Source organism: Leucoraja erinacea, chromosome 6 (assembly GCF_028641065.1).
Source record: "Leucoraja erinacea ecotype New England chromosome 6, Leri_hhj_1, whole genome shotgun sequence".
Classification (NCBI taxonomy): domain Eukaryota; kingdom Metazoa; phylum Chordata; class Chondrichthyes; order Rajiformes; family Rajidae; genus Leucoraja; species Leucoraja erinaceus.
Window position 1 is genome coordinate 47,040,966 of NC_073382.1, and position 23,328 is coordinate 47,064,293.

At 41.8% G+C, this 23,328-nt stretch overlaps 2 protein-coding genes across 2 annotated transcripts in view; one reads left to right on the top strand and one right to left on the bottom strand.

Annotated features, from left to right (window-relative positions):
• The window catches only part of rpl21 (ribosomal protein L21), a 183,879-nt gene that overhangs the window by 24,900 nt on the left and 135,651 nt on the right, over positions 1 to 23,328 (bottom strand). The window lies entirely within an intron of this gene.
• Positions 968 to 23,328, top strand: part of usp12a (ubiquitin specific peptidase 12a) — a 40,918-nt gene continuing 18,557 nt past the window's right edge. The window contains exons 1-6 of the mRNA XM_055636908.1: positions 968 to 1,104; positions 12,360 to 12,440; positions 19,434 to 19,647; positions 20,630 to 20,856; positions 21,206 to 21,282; positions 21,490 to 21,573. Coding sequence (XP_055492883.1) covers positions 1,036 to 1,104; positions 12,360 to 12,440; positions 19,434 to 19,647; positions 20,630 to 20,856; positions 21,206 to 21,282; positions 21,490 to 21,573 — 752 coding nt within the window. The 5' untranslated portion in view covers positions 968 to 1,035. The remainder of the gene's footprint in view (positions 1,105 to 12,359; positions 12,441 to 19,433; positions 19,648 to 20,629; positions 20,857 to 21,205; positions 21,283 to 21,489; positions 21,574 to 23,328) is intronic.

Below are 23,328 nucleotides of genomic sequence, written 5' to 3' on the forward strand. Positions count from 1 at the left end.
CGCGCCGCCAACCCACTATCCTTGTACGTGTCTGTTTCTTAAATGTTAGGAAAGTCCCTGCCTCGTTTACCTCCACTGGCAGCTTGTTCTATACATCCACCACCCTTTGGGTGAAAATTATACCCCTCAGAATCCTATTAAATCTTTTTCCGTTCACCTTAAACCTATGTCCTCTGGTCCTCGATTCACCTACTCTGGGCAAGAGACTGTGTATCAAGCCGATCTATTCATCTCATGATTTTATACACCTCAATAAGATTACCCCTCATCCTCCTGCATTCCAAGGAATAGAATCTCAGCCTACTCAATCTCTCTCTATAACTCAGACTCTCTAGCTCTGGCAACATCCTTGTAAATCTTCTCTGTACCCTTTCCAGCTTATTGTGTAGGATAGAACTAGTGTTTTCTCTGGGTGCTCCGGCTTCCACCCATATTGCAAAGACGTAGGTTAATTGGCTTCTGTAAATTGTCCCTAGAGTGTAGGATAGTACTAGTGTACAAGGTGATTGCTGGTTGGCGCGGACGCTGGGTCGAAGGACTTGTTTCCATGCTGTATCTCTAAACTAAATCTAAACTAGTAATGCCACTGATGAGGCAGCTAAAGATGACTAAGACTCTCCAGTAAGTTCTGGAGTAAACATTTGGAGTCATATTCTAGGACTGAAATTCTTGGTCTCATAAATTCATAAGTTATAGAAGCAGAATCAGGCCATTAGGCCCATCAAGTCTACTCTGCCTCAACTACCTTGTTCTAAACTAAACTTTTGTTTTGTGCATATATGTTATTCTGAATAAATAATTTTTCTGATTATAAAACATTCCTTCGCCTGTCTTTTCTGCTTACAGGTTATCATTAAAATTGCAATTGCCACTTGCTCTCTGTGATTTGACTTATTTTTCTGAATGCATTTGCAAGATATGAGTTGAGGGGTGCGTGTCCACTGTGCATGGGACGGTGTTTGTGAGACCGGCGCTAGGACCCCGTGGCCGCAGCGTCACTCACATAGCCCCGCCCTCTCAATCGGCGCTGAGCGGATGAAACATGGCGCCGGACGGATGGAAATACTAATGACAGTCGGCAAACTCGCTTCCATTTGTACCATGGTAGGTTGCGGTTCCCGTGGGGGGAGGGAGGGAGCTCGCTCCTCAGTGTGCAGCAGTAGCAACAGAGGCTTCGCCTTGGGGTCGAGGCGGGCCCGGCTTCACCCCCGGCTCCTCTCCCGGCTCCTCTCCCGGGCCTGACACGCCAGGCCGAGGGGGGAGGGAATGAGCTGGGAACAGCTCCTCAAGTTGCAGGGAGGCCTAGTTTCCAGGAGCCCGGGCTGATCAGCACCCAGACTCTCCCTGGATGCAGGCACTGGCCTGGGGAAGGGGAGAGGCAGGTGTAGTGGACAGGGAGTTGGGAGTGTGACGGAACCTTTCCTTGGCCCCAACCCTCGTGTTGGGCACTCGGCTACGGTACATTTATTCTCAACGAAGCCTAACCACGTTCAGAAATGTCCAGGATCAGCAACGTGCAGTCTAACTACCAGCAGTATTGTCTATTCCGCTTGGGCAGTTTACAACCCAGCCGTATGTTTACTGATATCTCTAATTTCAAGTAACCCTTGCATTCTCTCTCCGCCCCTCTCCCACTGGGTTATCCTGCTGGTTTCACTGATTGTATCCTTTCGTTATCACCTCGTCCACAGCCACCAATTGACCATTGTGGGTTCAACCTTTCCTTGGTCATCAGTGTCAGCTCTGATTTGTCCTTTTCATACCTTCCATTCATTTGTTCCTTGTACCTTTTTCCCTCTCCCCTGACTCTCAGTCTGAAGAAGGGGCTTGACCCGAAACGTCATCTACATCTCCTTTTCTCCAGAGATGCTGCCTGACCCGCTCAGCTACTCCAGCCTTTTGTGTCTATCTTTGGTGTAAACTACCATCTCTAGTTCCTTCCTAATCAAGGAACCACCCTGTCAAGCTCCTTCTCAATGTCCTAATTGTTAATTGAGTTTAAGAAAGATTTAATTGGAATTTAAATCCCCACCCCAGATGCACCCTGCTCCACTGAATTCCTCAAGCACACTGTGTTATGCTCAGGATTACAGCATCTGCCGTTTCTTACATATCTCTTTAATTGGAAACTATTTGTGATTTATATTTTTTTGCATTTTGCAGCGGGGGGGAAATCATGTCTGTCGTTTCACTCTTTTAAGTTGCAGTATAATTTGTGGAAATTGTCAAAAATTATATTTAAAATTTTTGGTCCAAGTTAGTGTCAGCACTTTAGATTTTTATAGTGTAAATTGTATATGCAATAAATTCATTTTGTAGATAGAATATTGTTTTGAAAACAGCTCTCATTTCTTTCCATCCAAAGTAGCTAAATGGAATGGTTTGGCATGTTGCTGACATTATTTACATGTTGCTGACAAAAACTATATTTGAATATGATCTGATCAGTGATTTTACCAACAGCTTGTGTTATTTGATAGAACAGTTGATTTGTTGTTCATGATTCAAGACACATCCTGAGGATTTCACTCCACAGCTTAATATTTCAATTTCTTGATTTATTTCCTTGTTTCCTGACATTTCATTTTTAGTTATCAGCACATTTTAAGAACTCACAATTTTTGATTTTGTCCATGTTGTTAACTCTAACACTAGATTCAAATGTGGAATTTAAACAGTGTAAACGAGGTGCTAGTGGAATAGATTAGAAATATATCAGATATTTTATCAAGTTGTTAAAGTCACAGCTGTCTTTTAAAGCACTACAGCAGTTTGCTTATGGCTGTACATTTTTAAAATAAGTGTCCTGATATTCAATTGCATTGAAAATGCAATGTTACCATTTATTTTGAGGGGACTAGAATATAAGAGCTAGGATGTTATGCTGAGGCTTGATAAGGTGCTGGTCAGACTACTTTTGGAATATTGTAAATAGTTTTGTGCCCCATATCTGAGGAGGGATGTGCTGGCATTGGAGATGGTCCAGAGGAGGTTTACAAGAATGATCCTGGGGATGATTGGGTTATCGTAACAATTGACAGCTTTGGGCCTGTACTCGCTGGAGTTCAGAAGGATAAGGGGAATCTTATTGAAACCTACTGAATAGTGAAGCCTAGATTGTGTGGAGGTGAAGAGGATGTTTCCAGTAGTGGCAGAATCTAGTACCATATGACACAGCCACAGAATAAAAGGACGTACCTTTAGAATGGAGATGAGGGGGAATTTCTTTAACCAGAGGGTAGTAAATCTGTGGAATTCATTGCCACCGACATCTATGGAGGCCAAGTCTTTGAGTATTTTTAATGCAGAAATTAATAGATTCTTGATTAGTAAGGGTGTCAAAGGTTAAGCGGTGAAGGCAGGAGAATGGTGTTGAGAAGGAAAAATAGATCAGCCATGACCAAACTGCAGAATGGATTTGATGGCCTGAATGGTCTGGTTCTGTTCTGATGACTTATGAACTACTTTCTCAGTTGAGGTCAAAGTGATTGAAAACCATTTGATTAATTTAGAAGAAATCTAATTTCATTTGGACGGGTACATGGATAGGATAGGTTTACAGGAATATGGGCCAAATGCAGGCAGATGGGACTAGTGCAGATGGGACATGTTGGTCAGCAAGGGCAAGTTGGGCTGAAGAGGCCTGTTTCCATGTTGTATATCGCTATGACTCTAAGAGTGAGCTGTTATGGGGAAATACTAAAGCCACTTTGATTATTGCAGGATCCAAGAAAGAGAAAATTATAAAAACGACCCATCAATTAATTATTGTTTTGTTGCTTGAGAGAGAAAATAATTAACAGGATACTATGATACTCCCATTTTTTTTGTTTCAAATAATGCAATAGATGGTCATAAAGCATGGAAACAGACGCTTTGGCCCAACTTGCCCATGCTGACCAAAATGCCCCATCTAAGCTGGTCTCCCACTTGGCATGTCACTCTCTAAACCTTAGCTATCCATGTACCTGTCCAAGTGTCTTTCATATAGTTTTATAGTAACCGCCTCAACTACCTCCTCTGTCAGCTTGTTCCATATATCCACACCACCTGAGTCAAAAAGTTGTCCCTCAGAATCATACTCAATCATGCCCCTCTCACATTAAACTTATGTCCTCTGGTATTTGATTTCCCTACCCTGGATAAAAGAGTGTGCAGTCATCCTATTTATTCTCCTCATGATTTTATGCATCTCTCTAAGATCATCCCTTATCCTCCTATGCTCCAAGGTATAAAGTCCTAATCTGCCCAACCTCTTCCTACAACTTAGCCCCCCTCCCCCCCTCCAAGTCCTGGCAACATTCTCGTAAATCTAAATGTAGATATTTTAAGTTGATCTGAATAAGACTAAGAATACGACTTTTAATATCAAATTTAAAGTATCTTTAAATGCAGCATTTCCATTGTAGTATAGTACTATACTTATCTTGATTTAAGTGCAGATTAGAAGTACTATCTAAATCATTATGGTGTACTTGCATCCACAACATTCTGACTTGTCTCCAAATCTCATTGCTAAACTGATGTTTGAAGTTAAATATATATGTTTTCCCCAACTTCCTACTCTTTTTTTTCTTCTTTAGTCTTTAGAGATACAATGCAGGAACAGGGCCTCTGCGTCGACCAGCGATCACCCCGTACATTAGCACTGTCCTACATAATAGGGACAAATAACATTTTTTTTTTTACAGAAGCCAATTAAACTTTCTAGCAAAGTTTCAAATGTTTTCATGTATCATCAGATAATTTCCATTATAAACATTTGAGAAAGCAAGCCATGTAATGGACGGCTACCACACACTTTCCATTGCTGGGCACCAAAACCTATCTCCGCTGCCAAAATGTGCTTTTATTAGCTGTGTGATAGTCTTTACCCTTTATTACGTGATGAAATTCCCCTCTTCCAATGTTCCCAGACAACTCATTATAATTGAAATTCTATCTGTCCTTGTACCTCCTCCCTTGACTCCATCCAGGAACCCCGACAGTCCTTTCAGGTGAGGCAGAGGTTCACATATACCTCCTCTAATCTCATCTACCGCATCCGCTGATCTCGATGTGGGCTCAAGTACATTGGCAACACCAATTATAGACTGGGCGACTGCTTCTCTGGACATTTGCACTCGGTCTGCCGAGACCTACGGTATCTCCCAGTTGCCAAACATTTCTACTCCCTTTCCCATTCTCATACTGACCTTTCTGTCCTGGGCTTCCTCCATTGCTTGAGTGAGGTCACTCGCAAATTGGAGGAACAGCACCTCGTATTACGCTTGGGTAGCTTAAAACCCAACGGTATGAACATTGAATTCTCTAATTTTAACTAACTTCTACATATACTCCCCTGCCCTTTTCCCTTGCCCCTTCTTTGACCCTAGTCATTTAAACAGTGCCTCAGCTCTCCATATTGTATCCCTCTGGAGTTCACACCTTCCCTAGCCAACAATGGGCCCACCAGAGCACCACCTTGCCTGAGGTAGTTTTGTGGTTGGCCTGATTGATCCTGGTCTTTTTTTCACCTACAGCTGTTCACTCTCCTCCCTACCACCTACTTCATTCTGAAGATGGGTCCCGAACCTAAAACGTCACCTATCCTTTCTCTCCAGAGATACTGCTTGCCCGCTGAGTTGCCCCAGCACGTTGTCTCTATCTTTGGTATAAAACAGCATGTACAGTTTGTATTTGTATAGCAGTTCAGCCAAGCCCATCTGATACTTCCCAGATTTCCTCCTCTCTGCCTAATCCTTGTTTTTTCCCCAGTTCCTAAACCTCTGATAGTGCATAACATTGTTTCTGCATCAAAGTTCTTTATAACCACACTTCACCAACAGCCTTATACATTTGAAAGCCTCATGCTCCCATAGCTCATGACACCTAGTGTTACAAACCCTTGTGGTTGTTGCTAATGCTTTGGCCCCTGAAAATAAGAAGACAAATGTATAATAATAATAATAATAATAATTTTATTTATAGAGCACTTTAAAAACAATCATAGTTGCAACAAAGTGTTGTACATCACTAATCATTGACAAAAAAGTTAATACACGCCAAAAATAACAATCAAAAGAAATAGTAGGAAAAGATATGTAAAATAAAGAAACATTAAAAACACCAAAAACAGAAGCAAAGTCTCAGGCATGGTCAAAAGCCAGGGAGTACAAATGTGTTTTAACACTGGATTTGAAGGTTGGAAGAAAGAATTTCATGTTGCAAGTAAGAATTTCTTGTTGTGTTTCGGTACATAGGACTATAAAACACTCATGACTTGAAATATTCATTGTATATGAATTATGTTTTTAATATATATTTATGTATGTGTGTATAATATATGTATATAATATATATTACACACACACACACACACACACACACACGTACTTAAAGGAGTGGAATCTTTGTTGTTCTTTATTATAATGCCTTGTACAATGTGTACATGAAAGTAGTAGCTTCACTTAACTCACATAATTCAAACAAAAGTGCATGCTGTGTGTTTGCATGATTACGTTAAGGGGCTTTGTGATCAAAGTTCTCTCTGTGACTTGCTCGGAGTTGCTACCAAATTAATTTGCTGTTTTATAAAATATGCAAGGGGTTGCACAGTGGTGCAGCTGGTAGAGCTGCTGCCTCAAGGTGCCAGAGACCCGGGTTCCATCCTGACCTTGGGTGCTGTCTATGTGGAGTTTGCACATCTCCTTGTGATTGCGTGGGTTTCCTCCGAGTGCTCTAGGTTCCTCCCACATCCCAAAGACGTGCAGGTTTGTAGGCTAATTGGCCCTTTGTAAAAATTGCCCCAAGTGTGCAGGGAATGGATGTGAAAGTGGGATAACATGGAACTAGTGTGAACAGGTGATCAATGGTTGGCGGCACTCGATGGGCCGAAGGGCCTGTTCCCATGTTGTATCAATCAATTAATTAATCAAAATATGCATTGCCTAAGTGAACTGCAAATATTTTTATTTCTCTTAACTTTGCTTTCTCCATTTGTGTCCTTGGTTTCAGTGTTTCACTGTTGGGGTGGCATGGTGGTGCAGCGGTAGAGTTGCTGCCGTACAGCGCCAGAGACTCTGGTATTCTTCAGGTGTTCTGGTTTCCTAGTGTGTCGGATAGCGTTAGTGTATGGGGTGATCGCGAAGGGCCTGATTCCGAGCTGTATCTTTAAACAAAACTAAACACTTAGAAACATAGAAATTAGGTGCAGGAGTAGGCCATTCGGCCCTTCGAGCCTGCACCGCCATTCAATATGATCATGGCTGATCATCCAACTCAGTATCCCGTACCTGCCTTCTCTCCTACCCCCTGATCCCCTACCCCCTGATCCCCTTAGCCACAGCCACTTGCACTTGATATGTTGGTAACATGCAGGTTTACTTTTGACATATACTCAATGCTATTGACGGTGACAGGTGAGGAGCCTGGCTGGAATTTCTGTGTATTTATCGTTCAGGTTTTGGGATGTGGGTGGTGTTAGTAAGGCCAGCATGTCTCAACACTCCTGGTTGCCCTTGTACTGTTGATAAGTGACCTAGAAATGATGCAGTCCTGCTAATGAGGGTTTTCCCACGATTATTCTGGATTTACATCCAGCAGCAATGAAGGAAGGACTTTGTGTTTGTTTAGATTGTCATGTGTACTAAGGAACAGTGAAAAGCTTTGTTTTGCATCTATTCAAACAGCTCAAATAATACCGTATTTTATTATTGAATGTCCCAGATAGAACGATAAAATTCTTACATGCAACATCACAACAGAATATGTAAAAAATAGTACTCTGTGAACAATATAATAAATGAATGCAGTGGCATAGAGGTAGAGTGACTGCCTTACAGTGCCAGGGACCTGCGTTTGATCCCGACTAGAGGTACTGTCTGTACGGAGTTTGTACGTTCTCCCCGTGACCTGAGTGAGTTCTCTCCGAAATCTTCGGTTTCCTCTCGCACTCCAAAGACGTACAGGTTTGTCGGTTAGTTGGCTTGTTGTAAATGTAAAATTGTCCCTTGTGTGTGTTGGATAGTGTTAATGTGCGGAGATCACTGGTGGGCCAAAGGGCCTGTTTCTGCACTGTATCTAAACTAAGCTTTAAAAAAAACTTAAAGCTCTACAGAAAAAACGGCATTTTAATCCCCTCCCCCCCCCCGAGGCTCCAAAGTCGCGCACACGGCCAGTGACAGAACTGCAGCGCCGCTGAAGGTAAGTTTTGTAACATACCTATATAATAACAGTAAAGAAACTGTTCCTGAATCTGCTTTCTAGCCTTTGTGCATTCTGCTCGATGGAAGAGGGAATGATGCGTGAGTAAATGGTCTTTGATTATGTTGTTCCTGAATCTGGTGGTTTGGTCTTTCAAGATTTTGTAACTGGTCCTTGATTATGTCAGCTACTTTTACAGGGCAACGTGGTGCAGAGGGAGTTGGAGGAGTACAGGATGGTGCCCAAACCATGCGAGTGCTGGTCCCAGAAGCGGATCTGCACTCAGTCATTACAATTTCTCCACCCTTTTAAACCTGTTCCGTAACATCAGATTCCCTTTATCCTGTACCTGTACACTGTGGACGACTTAAATGTAATCATAGCACGTAACAAAAAAAAAAAAAGCTTTTCACTATACCTTGGGTACATGTGACACTAAACTAAACAGTTGTGATGGATTGGGTGGTTTGATTTTTCTTGTCTGTTTGTGAACAGGACATACCTGGGTTATTTTCCACACTGTTGGGTGGAAGCCAATGTTGTAACTACCGGAACAGCCTAGTGCGAGACCGAGCTGCCGCTGGAGTACATCTTCAAAGCTTTAGCCATGTTGTTTTTGAGTCCGCAGCCGTTGCTGTATCTGGTGCTCTCGTTATTAAAGACACAGAGTGCCGGATTAACTCAACGGGTCAGGCAGCATTTCTGGAGAACATGGATTGGTGACATTTTGGGTTGGGACTCTTTTAGTCAGTATCGATCCTAGGCCTGTGGTGCTGTGAGGCAACAGCTCTATCATCTGCAGCACTGTACCACATGTGACATATAAAACTAAGAAATTAGGCAACTTCAAGAAATGGAGGGAAATTGACAACACTTTAAGGCAACACAAAGCAGGTCTTGGCAAGTAAAAACAAGAATCAACGTATGAAGCAAGGGGACTATGAATCATGCAAAATATGTTAAGCTTTAACTGTAGGATTTTTGATTGGCATCAGTATAAATCATATTTATGGTGTTGTATAAATGGTTGCTTCTAAACATCCTGGTTTGCCTTTTAAAACATTCAAACACAATATAACATCTGGAGCAAGTTCCATGGTGTTCTATTCAGTTTTTTTAAACCAAGAATGTTATCAGAATTTGATAACTGGTAAAATACACTGTATTTTAAAGATCATTGAACGATGCAGCATGGAAACAGTCCCTTTGGCCCACTGAGTCCACGCCGACTATCAATCACCTGTTCACACTAGTTCTCATCCTCTCCCTACACGCTGGAGGCAATTTACAGAGCCCAATTAACCTTTAGAACATGCAAGAAATGACAGATGAAATGGAGCAGTGCAAAGAAAAGAGTAGATTAGTTCACGGATCACATTCATATATCAAAGTGTTGGCAGAATTAATGTATATAAACAAAAAGATGTGCTTGAATTTTGGAATGTACCCCAGCATTTCCTACCTTTACCGGCACAGTGGTAGAGCTGCTGCCTCACAGCATCAGAGATCTGGGTTCAAACCTGACTACGTGTGCTATCTGCGCAAAGTTTGTACGTTCACCCTGCGACTGTGTGGTTTTCTTCTGCGTGCTCTGGCTTCCTCCCATATCTCAAGGACATGCGGATTAGTAGGTTAATTGGCAGCAGTAAAATTGGCAGGTAGTATTTAGGATGCTAAAGTGGGGTCTAATGGCATGGTGGCACAATAGTAGAGTTGTTGCCTTACAGCGCCAGGGACCCGGGTTCGATCCTGACTACGGTTGCTGTCTGTACAGAGTATGTACGTTCTCCCAGTGACCGCGTGGGTTTTTCCCGAGTGCTCCCGAGTTTCCTCCCACACTACAAAGACGTACAGGTTTGCAGTTCAATTGGCTTTGGTAAAGATTGTAAATTGTCCCTAGTGTAGGATAGTGCTTGTGTACGGGGATCGCTGGTCATAGCGGACTTGGTGGGTAAAAATGAAATTTAAATAAAGCTAAATGTACATGCAGGATAAAGTGTACTTGAATTTTGGATAATATCCGAGCATTTCCTGCCATTGTTTTCCTTGTTTCCCCCCCTTTGGGAAACATGGCTCTGTTTGATTTAACAACAATTTGTTTTGCATCTGCATGAGTACACATGAAAAGAGTGAGCAAATTATGCACAGCTGGTAACATAATCCCTAAGAGTCTTTCACCATAAAATAGAGAGCAATTACTGTAACAGCTAACAACTTGTATTTGTATATTGCTTTTAATGTAATAAAACATTTCTGGCACTTCAGAAGTATTATCAAGAATTTAACACACAGCCTCAAGAAGGTTTAATAAAATAGAAAGAAGTAATAGATTTTAAGAAGATCTTCAAATAGCAGAGAGCAAGGTGGATGCGCATGAGATGGGAATTGGAGTGTGGAGGAAGAAACTGCAAATGCTGGTTTACAACAAAGATTGTCACAAAATGCTGGAGTAACTCAGCGGGACAGGCAACATCTCTGATGAAAAGGAACAGGTGACGTTTTGCATCAAAACCCTTCTTCCCAAGTTCAACGTGAAACGTCACCTACTCCTTGTCTCCAGAGATGTTGCCTGACCCGCTGAGTTACTCCAGAATTTTGTACTTATCTTCCATGGGAATTTGATTTATGGCCACATGCAGTTGGAAACATCCTCTCTAGTGGTAGGATAAACATGCAAAAAGAAACACAGATCTTGGTGGGCTGTGGGGCTGCAAGATAGGATGGGATGGGTAGGGCGATGAGGGGGGGGGGGGGGGGGGGGGGAGTATGTTTTAAAAGCGATCAGTAGGACTTGGCGAGAATTAGGATGTGGATAACAGAACACGAGTAAGCCTGAAGATAGATGCAGAATGCTGGAGTAACTCAGCGGGTCTGGCAACATCTCTGGAGAAAAAGAATAGGTGACGTTTCAGATCGGAACCTTTCAGAAGGAGAACCCGACCCAAAACATCACCCATTCTTTTTCTCCAGAGATGCTGCCTGACTCGCTAAGTTACTTGAGCATTTTGTGACCACCTTCGATATAAACCAACATCTGCAGTTCCTTCCTATGCACAAATAAGTCTGAACTTTTGTTGGTTGGAAGGTGGGTGGGGTGGGAGAGGAAAGCGGGTGCTCCAGTTTCCTCCTACATTCCAAAGACACGCAGGTTTGTTGGTTAATTGGCAGCTGTAAATTGTCCCTAGTGTGCCGGATAGAACTAGTGTATGGGTGATCGCTGGTCGATGCGGAATCGGTGGGACGTAGGGCCTATTTCCACGCCGTGTCTCGAAACTAATTCCTGAAAAACTTCAAAAACTTTGAGAAAATAGTTAACACTTAATTAGTTTGTTTGTTCATGGTCAAAATCTTTCTACAGCTTTGAGTTTGGAAGGGTGCTGTAAATAAGTAATTATTTGCAACATATTGTTCTTGTGGACTGTAAGTAGCTCTGTATATTTATTACAGTAAAGTCTTGTGCAATAATGAGAGGCAATTCACAAGAAAGTCCATGTTTTAGCACATTAATGGGGCAGCTTGAGTCTGCCTTCCAGTGGAAAACTGAAGGTTATACCTGCACTGAACCATGTACTTCAGATACTATGTGAAAAAGTTCTAGGAGCAGAAATAGGCCATTCAGCCCAAGTCTACTCTGCCATTCAACCATGGCTGGTCTATCTTTCCCTCCCAACCCCATTCTCTTGTCTTCTCCCCATAACGCCTGACATCCTTACTAATCAAGAATCTGTCAATCTTTGCCTTGAAAATATGCATTACTTGCCCACCACAGCCTTCAGTAGCTATGAATTCCACAGCTGTCTGTCGCAAAGAATTCCACAGATTCACCACTCTGATGAAATAAATTCCTCATTATCTCATTTCTAAAGATACATCCTTTTATTCTGAGGTTATGGCCTCTGGTCCTAGACTCTCCCACTAGTGGAAACTTATTCTGGCCTTTCACTATTTGGTAAGTTTCAATGAGGTCCCCATCTCAGCTTTTTAAACTCCAGCGAGTCTAGGCCCAGAGCCGTGAAATGCTCATCATATGTTATATTAGCAGAGGTTTACAAATTCCATTTTAACTTGCTGTTTCACGCAAAAAAAGTGTGTTCATATTTTGATTTTTCAGCTTCATCATTGTTTACAGACATTCAAAACAAATCATTAATTATTTTTTCTTTCTTTTTAACCAGGGCATCAATGCCTCTGCTTTGGAGAAAGAGATTGGGCCAGAACAGTTTCCAATTAACGAGCATTATTTTGGTTTAGTAAATGTAAGTATTTGATATTTTTAAATAGCACAAACAAATTCAATAGATTATTGTATCTGGCATTCGGGCAGCGTGGTGGCGCAGCAACAGAGTTGCTGCCTTATAGCGCCAGAGACCCAGGTTCGATCCTGACTATGGGTACTGTCTGTACGGAGTTTGTGCATTCTCCCTGTGACCGTGTCGGTTTTCTCCGGGTGCTCTGATTTCCTCCCACACTCCAAAGGCGTACAGGTTTGTAGGGTAATTGGTTTCGGTAAAAGTGTAAATTGTCCCCAGTGTGTAGGGATCGCTGGACATTTCCGCGATGTATCTCTAAACTAAATTTTATAAATGGCTGAAGAGCAGTCTTAAAAATCTTGGCTTTCATCTTATGACTCTCCAAACTAACAGTTATAGCCAAGGATTTAAGAGTCAACATTTTTGGCAGAGAGAATATAGAGAAACATGTAACTTTATTAAAAAGTAATATATGCCTTTTAAATTACAAGCACTAAGGAATAGAATACTAAAAGCTGTGATATCTGCGTTTTCAGCCGCACGCCGAGTGTGCACCTCAGTCGTTGAGATTAAAAATCAAGTACTACTTGAAATCGAAAAGGAGAGTAGGCCTCTGAACCGAGTTTCCATTGGGTCAAAAACAGAGTACAAAATGAGATTATCTCCTAATAATTCTCAGTCTCAACCATGATTCCTATTGAAGCAGTCATGCTATGCCAGGCTGTTTTTGAGTGTGTTTCTCCATTCTCCCTAGTGTTTTTTGATAAGTGTCTTAATTTCCATGAGAACAAAATGACATGGTATTGACAAAATTGGCATAACAATGGAACCTGTTATGACCTTTTTTTAATAGTCAACACTGTGTTCCCTTCATTGATCTCTCAAGCTAAATTGCAAAATTATATTACTGAGGGATCGACCAGTGAGGCTTTATGACTGGAGATGATAAATCAGAAAGGTGCAATCCCTTTGTTGGCATTTTGCTACAGGCCCTCAAATAGTCAACAGCAATTAGTGAAACTTATGTAGTTCATAAGTTATAGAAGCAGAATTAGGCCATTCGACCCATCAAGGCTACACCACTGTTCAATAATGGCTGACCTATCTTTCCTTCAAACCCCATTCTCCTGCCTCCCACCTCCCCCTCCCCATAACCACTGAAACCCTTACTAATGAAAAATCTGTCAATCTCACCTTAAAAATGTCCATTAACTTGGCCTTCACAACTGCCTGTGGCAATGAATACCACAGATTCACCACCCTCAAAAGAAATTCCTCCTCATTGCATTTCTAAAGGTACGTCCTTTTATTCTGAAGCTATGGCCTCTGATCCTAGACTCTCCCATGAGTGGAAATATCCTATCTGCGTTTACTCTATCCAGGCCTTTCACTATTCGTAGGGAGATTGCAGAAAGTTGCAAGATTGTTTTTTGGACTGGAAACCTTCAGCCCAACTTGCCCACATTGGTCAACTTGTCCCATCTACACAAATCCCACCTCCCTGCGTTTGGCCCATATCCCTCAAACCTCTCCTATCCGTGTACCTGTCTAAATATTTTTGAAGCGTTGCAATATGTGTGGGAAATTAAAAGGCTGGGTAGGTGGGGTGAAGGATGGCAAACGGAGTGTGGATTTGGGTCATTGGAGCCCAAGTTTACCTGATACTGTATCTCACAACTGTGGTTTTATTTTTTGTATGTGCTAACAATTTCCAGCCATTTAATAAGGCACTTACTGAATCAAGCAGAATATTCACTGAAAGAGTCAGTCTCTTTGCAATTGAAATTCTTTACCATCTGGCTACGTTACCTCCTACATATTCCGACACATGAAACAGCTTGTGTTCCATTCACATTGGGCTGATCCAAGTTTATAGAGGATGAGGAAGAAAAGCTCTGAGCGCAAGTTCATAAGGTATAGGAGCAGAATTGGGCCTTTTGGCCCATGAAATCCACTCCGCCTTTCAATTGTGGCTGATCTATCTTTCCCTCTCAACCCCACTCTCCTGCCTTCTCCCCATAACCCCTGACACTCTTGTAGTCTGATAGCATTGTATCTGCCATTTGTGGGTCTCTTTCTACTCATTTTATGCATTTCATTTAGGTTGACATTTAAACAAATCTCCACAAGAAATTTAGATTCAAATAGCAGCATAGAAATTGACCTATATTGCAGCCTGATTTCAGTGCACTAAGTCCAAGAAAATTTGACGATATTTTAGAATAACTAATTGAAAAAGGTTTTAATTTTGCATGCATTATCATTGTATGTTTACTTTGAATTAAAATACAACCTTTTTGACTCTTTCCTGGATTGGGAATAATTAGTGGTGCATAGGTAGAGTTGATGCTTTCCAGCGCCAGAGATCTGGGTTTGACCCTGACCACTGGTGATGTCTGTACTGAGTTTGTGCATTCTTCTTGTGACCACGTGGATTTACTTTGAGTCGGGGCTCGAAATTAACGGTTGCCCGGGTTCCAATTAAGGGTACAGAGAGTTAAGGGTACAGAGAGTTAAGGGTACAGTGCTTTTTTAGTACAGGTCCAGTTGAAAGATTAAGATTTTTATAGTGGGAGTGAGTTGATTTAATTTGGGGGTAAGCCATGGCAATTGAGATCGGCCCATGATTTGCTCAACCTGCAACATGTGGGAGATCAGAGATATGGTCAGTATCCCTGGTGACTACATGTGCAGGAAGTGTGTCCAGCTGCAGCTCCTGGCAGACCGCATTGAACGATTGGAGCTGCGGTTGGATCCATACTGGAGCATCCACGATGCTGAGAAAGTCGTGAATAGCACGTACAGTGAGTTGGCCACACTGCAGGTAAAAGTTAAGCGGACAGAAAGAGGACGGGTGGCCACTAGCCAGCGTAGCAGTAGGCAGGTAGTGCAGGAGTCCCCTGCGGTCATCTCCCTCCTAAACAGATATACCATTTTGGATACTGTTGGGGTAGATGGCTCATCAGGGGAAGGCAGCAGCAGCCAAGTTCATGGCGCCGTGGGTGGCTCTGCGGCACAGGAGGGGAGGAAAAAGAGTGGAAGGGCTATAGTAATAGGGGATTCAATTGTAAGGGGAATAGATAGGCGTTTCTGCGGCCGCAAACGAGACTCCAGGATGGTAAGTTGCCTCCCTGGTGCAAGGGTCAGGGATGTCACTGAGCCGCTGCAGAACATTCTGGAGGGGGAGAGTGAACAGCCAGTTGTCGTGGTGCACATTGGCACCAACGATATAGGTAAAAAACGGAATGAGGTCCTACAAGATGAATTTAGGGAGCTAGGAGATAAACTTCAAAGGTAACAATCTCTGGATTTATCAGTACCACGTGCTAGTCAGAGTAGAATTAGGAGGATATTGCAGATGAATACGTGGCTTGAAAAATAATACAAGGGGGAGGGATTCAAATTTCTAGGGCATTGAAACCTGTTCTAGGGGAGGTGGGACCAGTACAAACAGCACGGTCTGCACCTGGGCTGGAATGGAACCCATGGCATAGAAACATAGAAAATAGGTGCAGGAGTAGGCCATTCGGCCCTTCGAGCCTGCACCGCCATGCAATATGATCATGGCTGATCATCCAACTCGGTATCCTGTACCTGCCTTCTCTCCATACCCCCCTGATCCCTTTAGCCACAAGGGCCACATCTAACTCCCTCTTAAATATAGTCAATGAACTGGCCTCAACTACCTTCTGCGGGAGAGAATTCCAGAGATTCACCACTCTCTGTGTGAAAAATGTTTTCCTCATCTCGGTCCTAAAAGATTTCCCGTTTATCCTTAAACTGTGACCCCTTGTTCTGGACTTCCCCAACATCGGGAACAATCTTCCTGCATCTAGCCTGTCCAACCCCTTAAGAATTTTGTACGTTTCTATAAGATCCCCCCCTCAATCTTCTAAATTCTAGCGAGTACAAACCGAGTCTATCCAGTCTTTCTTCATAAGAAAGTCCTGACATCACAGGAATCAGTCTGGTGAACCTTCTCTGTACTCCCTCTATGGCAAGAATGTCTTTCCTCAGATTAGGAGACCAAAACTGTACGCAATACTCCAAGTGTGGTCTCACGAAGACCCTGTACAACTGCAGTAGAACCTCCCTGCTCCTATACTCAAATCCTTTTGCTATGAATGCTAACATACCATTCGCCTTCTTCACTGCCTGCTGCACCTGCATGCCTACTTTTAATGGCTGGTGTACCATGACACCCAGGTCTCGTTGCATCTCCCCCTTTCCTAATCGGCCACCATTCAGATAATAATCTACTTTCCTGTTTTTGCCACCAAAGTGGATAACCTCACATTTATCCACATTATACTGCATCTGCCATGCATTTGCCCACTCACCCAGCCTATCCAAGTCGCCTTGCATCCTCCTCACAGCTAACACTGCCCCCCAGATTCGTGCCATCCGCAAACTTGGAGATGTTGCATTCAATTCCCTCGTCTAAATTATTAATATATATCGTAAATAGCTGGGGTCCCAGAACTGAGTCTTGCGGTACCCCACTAGTCACTGCCTGCCATTGTGAAAAGGACCCGTTTACTCCTACTCTTTGCTTCCTGTCTGCCAACCAGTTCTCTATCCACATCAATACTGAACCCCCAATACCGTGTGCTTTCAGTTTGTATACTAATCTCTTATGTGGGACCTTGTCGAAAGCCTTCTGAAAGTCCAGATATAACGCATCCACTGGTTCTCCCTTATCCACTCTACTAGTTACATCCTCGAAAAATTCTATAAGATTCGTCAGACATGATTTACCCTTCATAAATCCATGCTGACTTTGTCCAATGATTTCACCACTTTCTAAATGTGCTGCTATCCCATCTTTAATAACTGATTCTAGCAGTTTCCCCACTACCGATGTTAGACTAACTGGTCTGTAATTCCCCGTTTTCTCTCTCCCTCCATTTTTAAAAAGTCGTGTTACATTAGCTACCCTCCAATCCTCAGGAACTAATCCAGAATCTAAAGAGGGAGTGTCCTTGGGGGAGTGTTTGCTAGTGCTGTCGGGGAGGATTTAAACTAATGTGGCGGGGGATGGGAGTATGAGCAGAGAAACGGGTGTAAAATGAGGGTAGAAGCAATAGGTAGCAATGTGAAAAGTAAAAGTGGCAGGCAGACAAATCCAGAGCAAAAATCAAAAAGGGCCACTTTTCAACATAATTGTATAAGGGCTAAGAGTGTTGTAAAAACAAGCCTGAAGGCTTTGTGTCTCAATGCAAGGAGCATTTGTAATAAGGTGGATGAGTTGAATGTGCAGATAGTTATTAATTAATATGATATAGTTGGGATCACGGAGACATGGCTCCAGGGTGACCAAGGCTGGGAGCTGAACATCCAGGGATATTCAATATTCAGGAGGGATAGACAGAAAGGAAAAGGAGGTGGCGTAGCGTTGCTGGTTAGAGAGGAGATTAACGCAATAGAAAGGAAGGACATTAGCTTGCAGGATGTGGAATCTATATGAGTAGAGCTGCGAAACACTAAGGGGCAGAAAACGCGAGTGGGAGTTGTGTACAGGCCACCTAACAGTAGTAGTGGAGTTGGGGATGGCATTAAACAGGAAATTAGAAATGCGTGCAACAATTATAATGGGTGACTTCAATCTACATATAGATTGGGTGAATCAAATTGGCAGGGGTGCCGAGGAAGAGAATTTCTTGGAATGTGTGTGGGATAGTTTTCTAAACTAACATGTAGAGGAACCAACAAGAGAGCAGGCTATTCTAGACTGGATATTGAGTAATGAGGAAGGGTTAGTTCGCAGTCTTATGTGTGGCCCCTTGGGCAAGAGTGACCATAATATGGTTGAGTTCTTCATAAGGATGGAGAGTGACATAGTTAATTCAGAAACAAGGATTCTGAACTTAAAGAAAGGTAACTTTGAGGGTGCGTTCAAACTGGGTATCTTTATTGCAGTTCACAACATGTACATCTAATCTGAATGTGCGGTAATGTGGCGTTTTGACACCTTTAAACATTGCCAAAACAACATTTGCTGCATTTATGTCCTTTGGCCATCTCTTGTCAGTTAGTGTAATGTTTAACCAGTCAGATGGGTATAATCGGTTTTAACAGCTATTGTCATAAAATGCCTTTAGAAATTTCCTTGCAACCTGTATATTTTGTTATGGATAAATTATGTGGGAAGCGAGAGTGTTTCTGTACCAATAGCAATAATGACCCATGCTATGGCCATGTTATGGTAATTTTCGGTCCTTCACAGAAAACATGCTTGCATCAATCTGTAGTGTGCATGGTTAAGCATATATGTTACATGGTCCAGAATTTATTGAAACAGGTTGATCATACGCTGAATAATCCAACCACATTTTTGTTTGGAAGTGGAAAGAACTAATAGAAATCGCATTAATTGCAATGTGTAAAAAGAGTTGAGATACTGTATTATAATTTTGCTGCATGTCATTGTGGTATATATCATGTCTTGATTGGTGAATATGTTTAGTTTGTGACTTTATTTGAAGCAGAAATAATATGTGAATACTTCATTGGGCATAATTCCGACTGGTAACTACGCACTTCATCCGAGCACATTATTGCATGCGTCATACAAACAATCTTAAATGACCACCTAAACTGTCATTTGGCAACCTAAAAAGCTGCCAAGGTTGGCTGGCTGGGAACAGGGGGAACAAGTTAAGTGAGAGCCCTGTAAGTGCTCCAGTTTCTTCCTACATTCCAAAGACGTACAAGTTTGTCAGTTAATTGGCTTCTGTAAATTGTAAATTGTCCCTAGTGCTAGTGTACAGGGTGATTGCTGGTCCTGTGGACTTGATGGACCAAAGGGCCTGTTTTCACGCTGTATATGTCTAAAGTAAAGTCTTAAATTAAGGGATAATATTATTTTAACAATAGATATGTTATGATTCCACAATAACTGGAAAATAATGATCATTTTCTTGTGCATCGTTGTAAAGTTTTATTGTAATGAACTGCTTTTTGACTCTTTTAACTTGTTGTGTCCTCTCTTGGTTTCAGTTTGGGAATACTTGCTACTGTAATTCAGTCCTTCAGGCACTTTACTTTTGTCGTCCATTCCGAGAGAAAGTCCTAGCGTACAAGAATCAGCCAAGGAAAAAGGAAAATCTACTCACGTGCTTGGCAGATCTCTTCCACAACATAGCCACGCAAAAAAAGAAAGTGGGCGTGATACCTCCTAAGAAGTTTATAACAAGACTACGAAAAGAAAATGGTACGATTTTTTTTCTTTAAAAAAGGGAATTAGATCTGTTTAAATTGGTATCCCATTATCAGAAATTCAGTCAATTTAATAATTTATGAATAATTCTCATAATAAGTCTTTTGTCAACATAAGTGGATTGTTGGACGGGTCACTGGAGTAAAGAAATAATTTATTTGGTTTAGTTTAGTTTAAAGATACAGCGTGGAAACAGGCCCTGTGGCCCACCGTGTCCATAAACCCACATGTCCTTGCAACGTGGGTGGAAACCGGAACACTCGGAGAAAACCCACGTGGTAATAGGGAGAACATGCAAACTCCATGCAGACAACATTCGTAGTCGGGATCGAACCCGGGTCCCGTGCCTTAAGGCAGCAACGCTACTGCTGTGGCACTGTGCTGCCTACTTGATTTGTCAGACTTTTTATGTGTTGCTATAGCATCTTGGATTGATTTTAATATTTGTATGGCACAGTAATTACAAAATAAATCGGAGGTTATCTGAATAACCTGAAGTCTCAATACACAAACTCCAGTAACTCATTTATTGATGATTTGGAAATCATATGGTTTGGCATCTGGTCCCTTGACAATTTAGACAGCAGGAACTACAGATGCTGGAATCTTGCGTAGAGCATAAAATGCTGGAGGGCCTCAGTTGGTGAGGCAGCATCTCAGGAGGACATGGTTAGGTGATGTTTTGGGGTTGGGACCTTTCTTCTGATCTTGGGTTACACAACAGGTCAGGCAGTATCCCTGGAGAACATAGATAGGTGATGTTTCGGGTCGGGACTCTTGAGATGCTTCAGACCCGCTGAGTTACCAACAGTTTGAAGAAGGGTCCTGACTGAAACCTCACCTATCCATGTTCTTCAGAGGTTCTACTTGACTTACTGAGTTACTCCAGCATTTTGTGGCTCTTATGTTGCAACATATGCTGATTTTCCTAATCAAACAGCCGTCATTTTTTACCACTCAACTTTTTTTGTTTCAGAACTTTTTGATAATTACATGCAACAAGACGCTCATGAGTTCCTTAACTACCTGTTAAACACTATTGCCGATATCCTGCAGGAAGAGAAAAAACAGGAAAAACAAAACGGACAGCTACATAATGGTATCAATGATGACAATGGCAATGACATACCGGAACCAACATGGGTACATGAGATGTTTCAAGGGACGTTAACTAATGAAACCAGATGTCTTAACTGTGAAACTGTAAGTTCAATGTGATGTGAACGTATATTTGCAATTCCTTTGTTGGTTAAGGGTGGCATGAATTGCACAGGATGTCATTTGACCAGTGATAGCTCCACTGCAGAATACCTACGGTAAACCCATTGTCCCTGCACTTCTCTCACATTCTTTTTCTTTCTCTTAAATTTCCTTTTATGATGTGTGTTTGAGTAATGATTTGGTTCTGTTTTTGCTTTAAAACAGAATCCCACACCTATTCATTAAACTGTTTACTGAAGGCTGGGAAATAAATTATGTTATATTTAAATAATTTCATATTATTGCATTACTGCCTTGTGCTATTAGTAATTAAATTGTCCCTACTTCACAGGTAAGTAGCAAAGATGAAGACTTTTTAGACCTTTCTGTTGATGTGGAGCAGAACACTTCAATTACACATTGCTTGAGGTACGCCGAGTAAATTGTTTTAACAGCTTTGCAGTTAATTTTTTGGTGAAAAGGATACAGCATATAATTCTTACTAATCTTACATGTGAATCGATTAGATCTGAGCTTTATAGCTTTTTCAAATATAGTCAGTTTTCATCTTTTTAAAATTGAATTTATTCCTAAATATTCAAGATAATTACAAGGTTTGTGTTTTTTTTTGTACAGGGGGTTTAGTAATACAGAGACGCTGTGTAGCGAATACAAATACTACTGTGAAGTGTGCTGCAGTAAACAGGAAGCTCAGAAAAGGTATGGCTGTAATGCACCAATGAAGCAGTAAAATGGCATTACATTTTAATCGTAAATTGTACCTTGGACTGAGGACTGCAGCATTTTTACATCAGGATGGTTTTACAGTTAAGTGTCTGGCATTTTTCTGATGATCAGGGTGGCTCGGTGCCAGAGCGGTAGTTGCTGCCTTACAACGCCAGAAACCCAGGTTCAATCTGACTACGGGTGCTGCCTGTACGAAGTTTATCCATTCTCATCTTGATCACCTGGGTTTTCTCCGGGTGCTCAGATTTCCTCCCACACTCCAAAGATATGCGGGCTAATTGGCTTGGTTTAACGGTAAACTGTCCATGGTGTGTAAGATTGTGTTAGTGTACGGGGATCGCTGGTCGGCACAGACTCGGTGGGCTGAAGGACCTGTTTCAACGCTGTATCTCTAAACTAAACTAAAGATACCTTCGGGATTCTGTATATTCTTTCAGATTTGCTTGAAATTATTCACTGTTGTACAGCAGTGAAATTCATTGTGTAAGTGATGGAAAGCTTCTACGGGACGTACCTTAAAGGGAGATAAGGAGGAATTTCTTTAGTCAGAGGGTGGTGAACCTGTGGCATTTATTGCCACAGACAGCTGTGGTGGCCAAGTCATTGGGTATTTTTAAGGCAGAGATTGACAGATTCTTGATTAGTATGAGTGTCAAGGGTTATGGGGAGAAGGCAGGAGAATGGGGTTGAGAGGGCAAGATATATCAGTCATGATTGAATGGTGGATTAGACTCTGGTCCAAATGGCCTAATTCTGCCTCTACGACATGAACTTTAACCAAAGCTTTGGAATTGAGTGCGTCTAAAAGGATATAAATGGGGTCCAGATAATTATAGAAACATAATTTATTTTTGGATCAGGGATAATGTTATATACAAATAGATGATTAAAATGAGTCTACTTTCTACTTCTGGTGACAGAGTTATGTTTCTATATGTCTTATTCATGATTCTATTTGACCAGGGCTTCAGAAAAACGTATTACTTATGTAAAGCACAAAGTGCTGGAGGAACTCAGCGAGTCAGCCAGCATCTATGGGGGAAATAGATAGGTATTGTTTAAGTTTGGGACATCTATAGAAGATATCTTGATCAGAATCGTAGCAGTCGATTCCCTTAACAGTTGCATCCCGACCTGCTGTGAGCTCTTCCAGCACTTTGTGATTTGCTCAAGATTCCAGCATCTGGAGTTCCTTGTACCTCTGTTTTTCGTGTTGTTTCCTGATTTTAGAAAAAACCCTTATTTCACTATCTCTTGGATTCCTAAAGGATCCTCAACAGTGGAACAGTGAAACAATACAGAATGCTCATTTGACTGATTGCAGTTTCTATGAGGAAGTGATGAGTTGCAAGCAAGAGGTCTTAGCACTTCATTGGCTGTCATTTTATATTTACTTTGTCATCACCAGATTGGTGATGTGGAGCAGAATACATTGCAAACTGTAATAAGCGAAAGCTAGTATATTAAATATTAAACAATAGGTCTGGAAAATCTTGACAGTAGTTAGAACATAGTACAGTGCAGCACAAGAACAGGCCCTTCGGCCCACAATGTCTGTACTAAACATGATGACAACCATCACTTACCTGCATATAACCCATATCCCTCCATTCCATGCATATCCATGTGTCTATCCATAAGTCTTTTAAATGCCACTAACATATCTGCTTCAACCGCCATCCCTAGCAGCGAGTTCCAGGCACGCACCGCCCTCTGTGCAAAAATAAA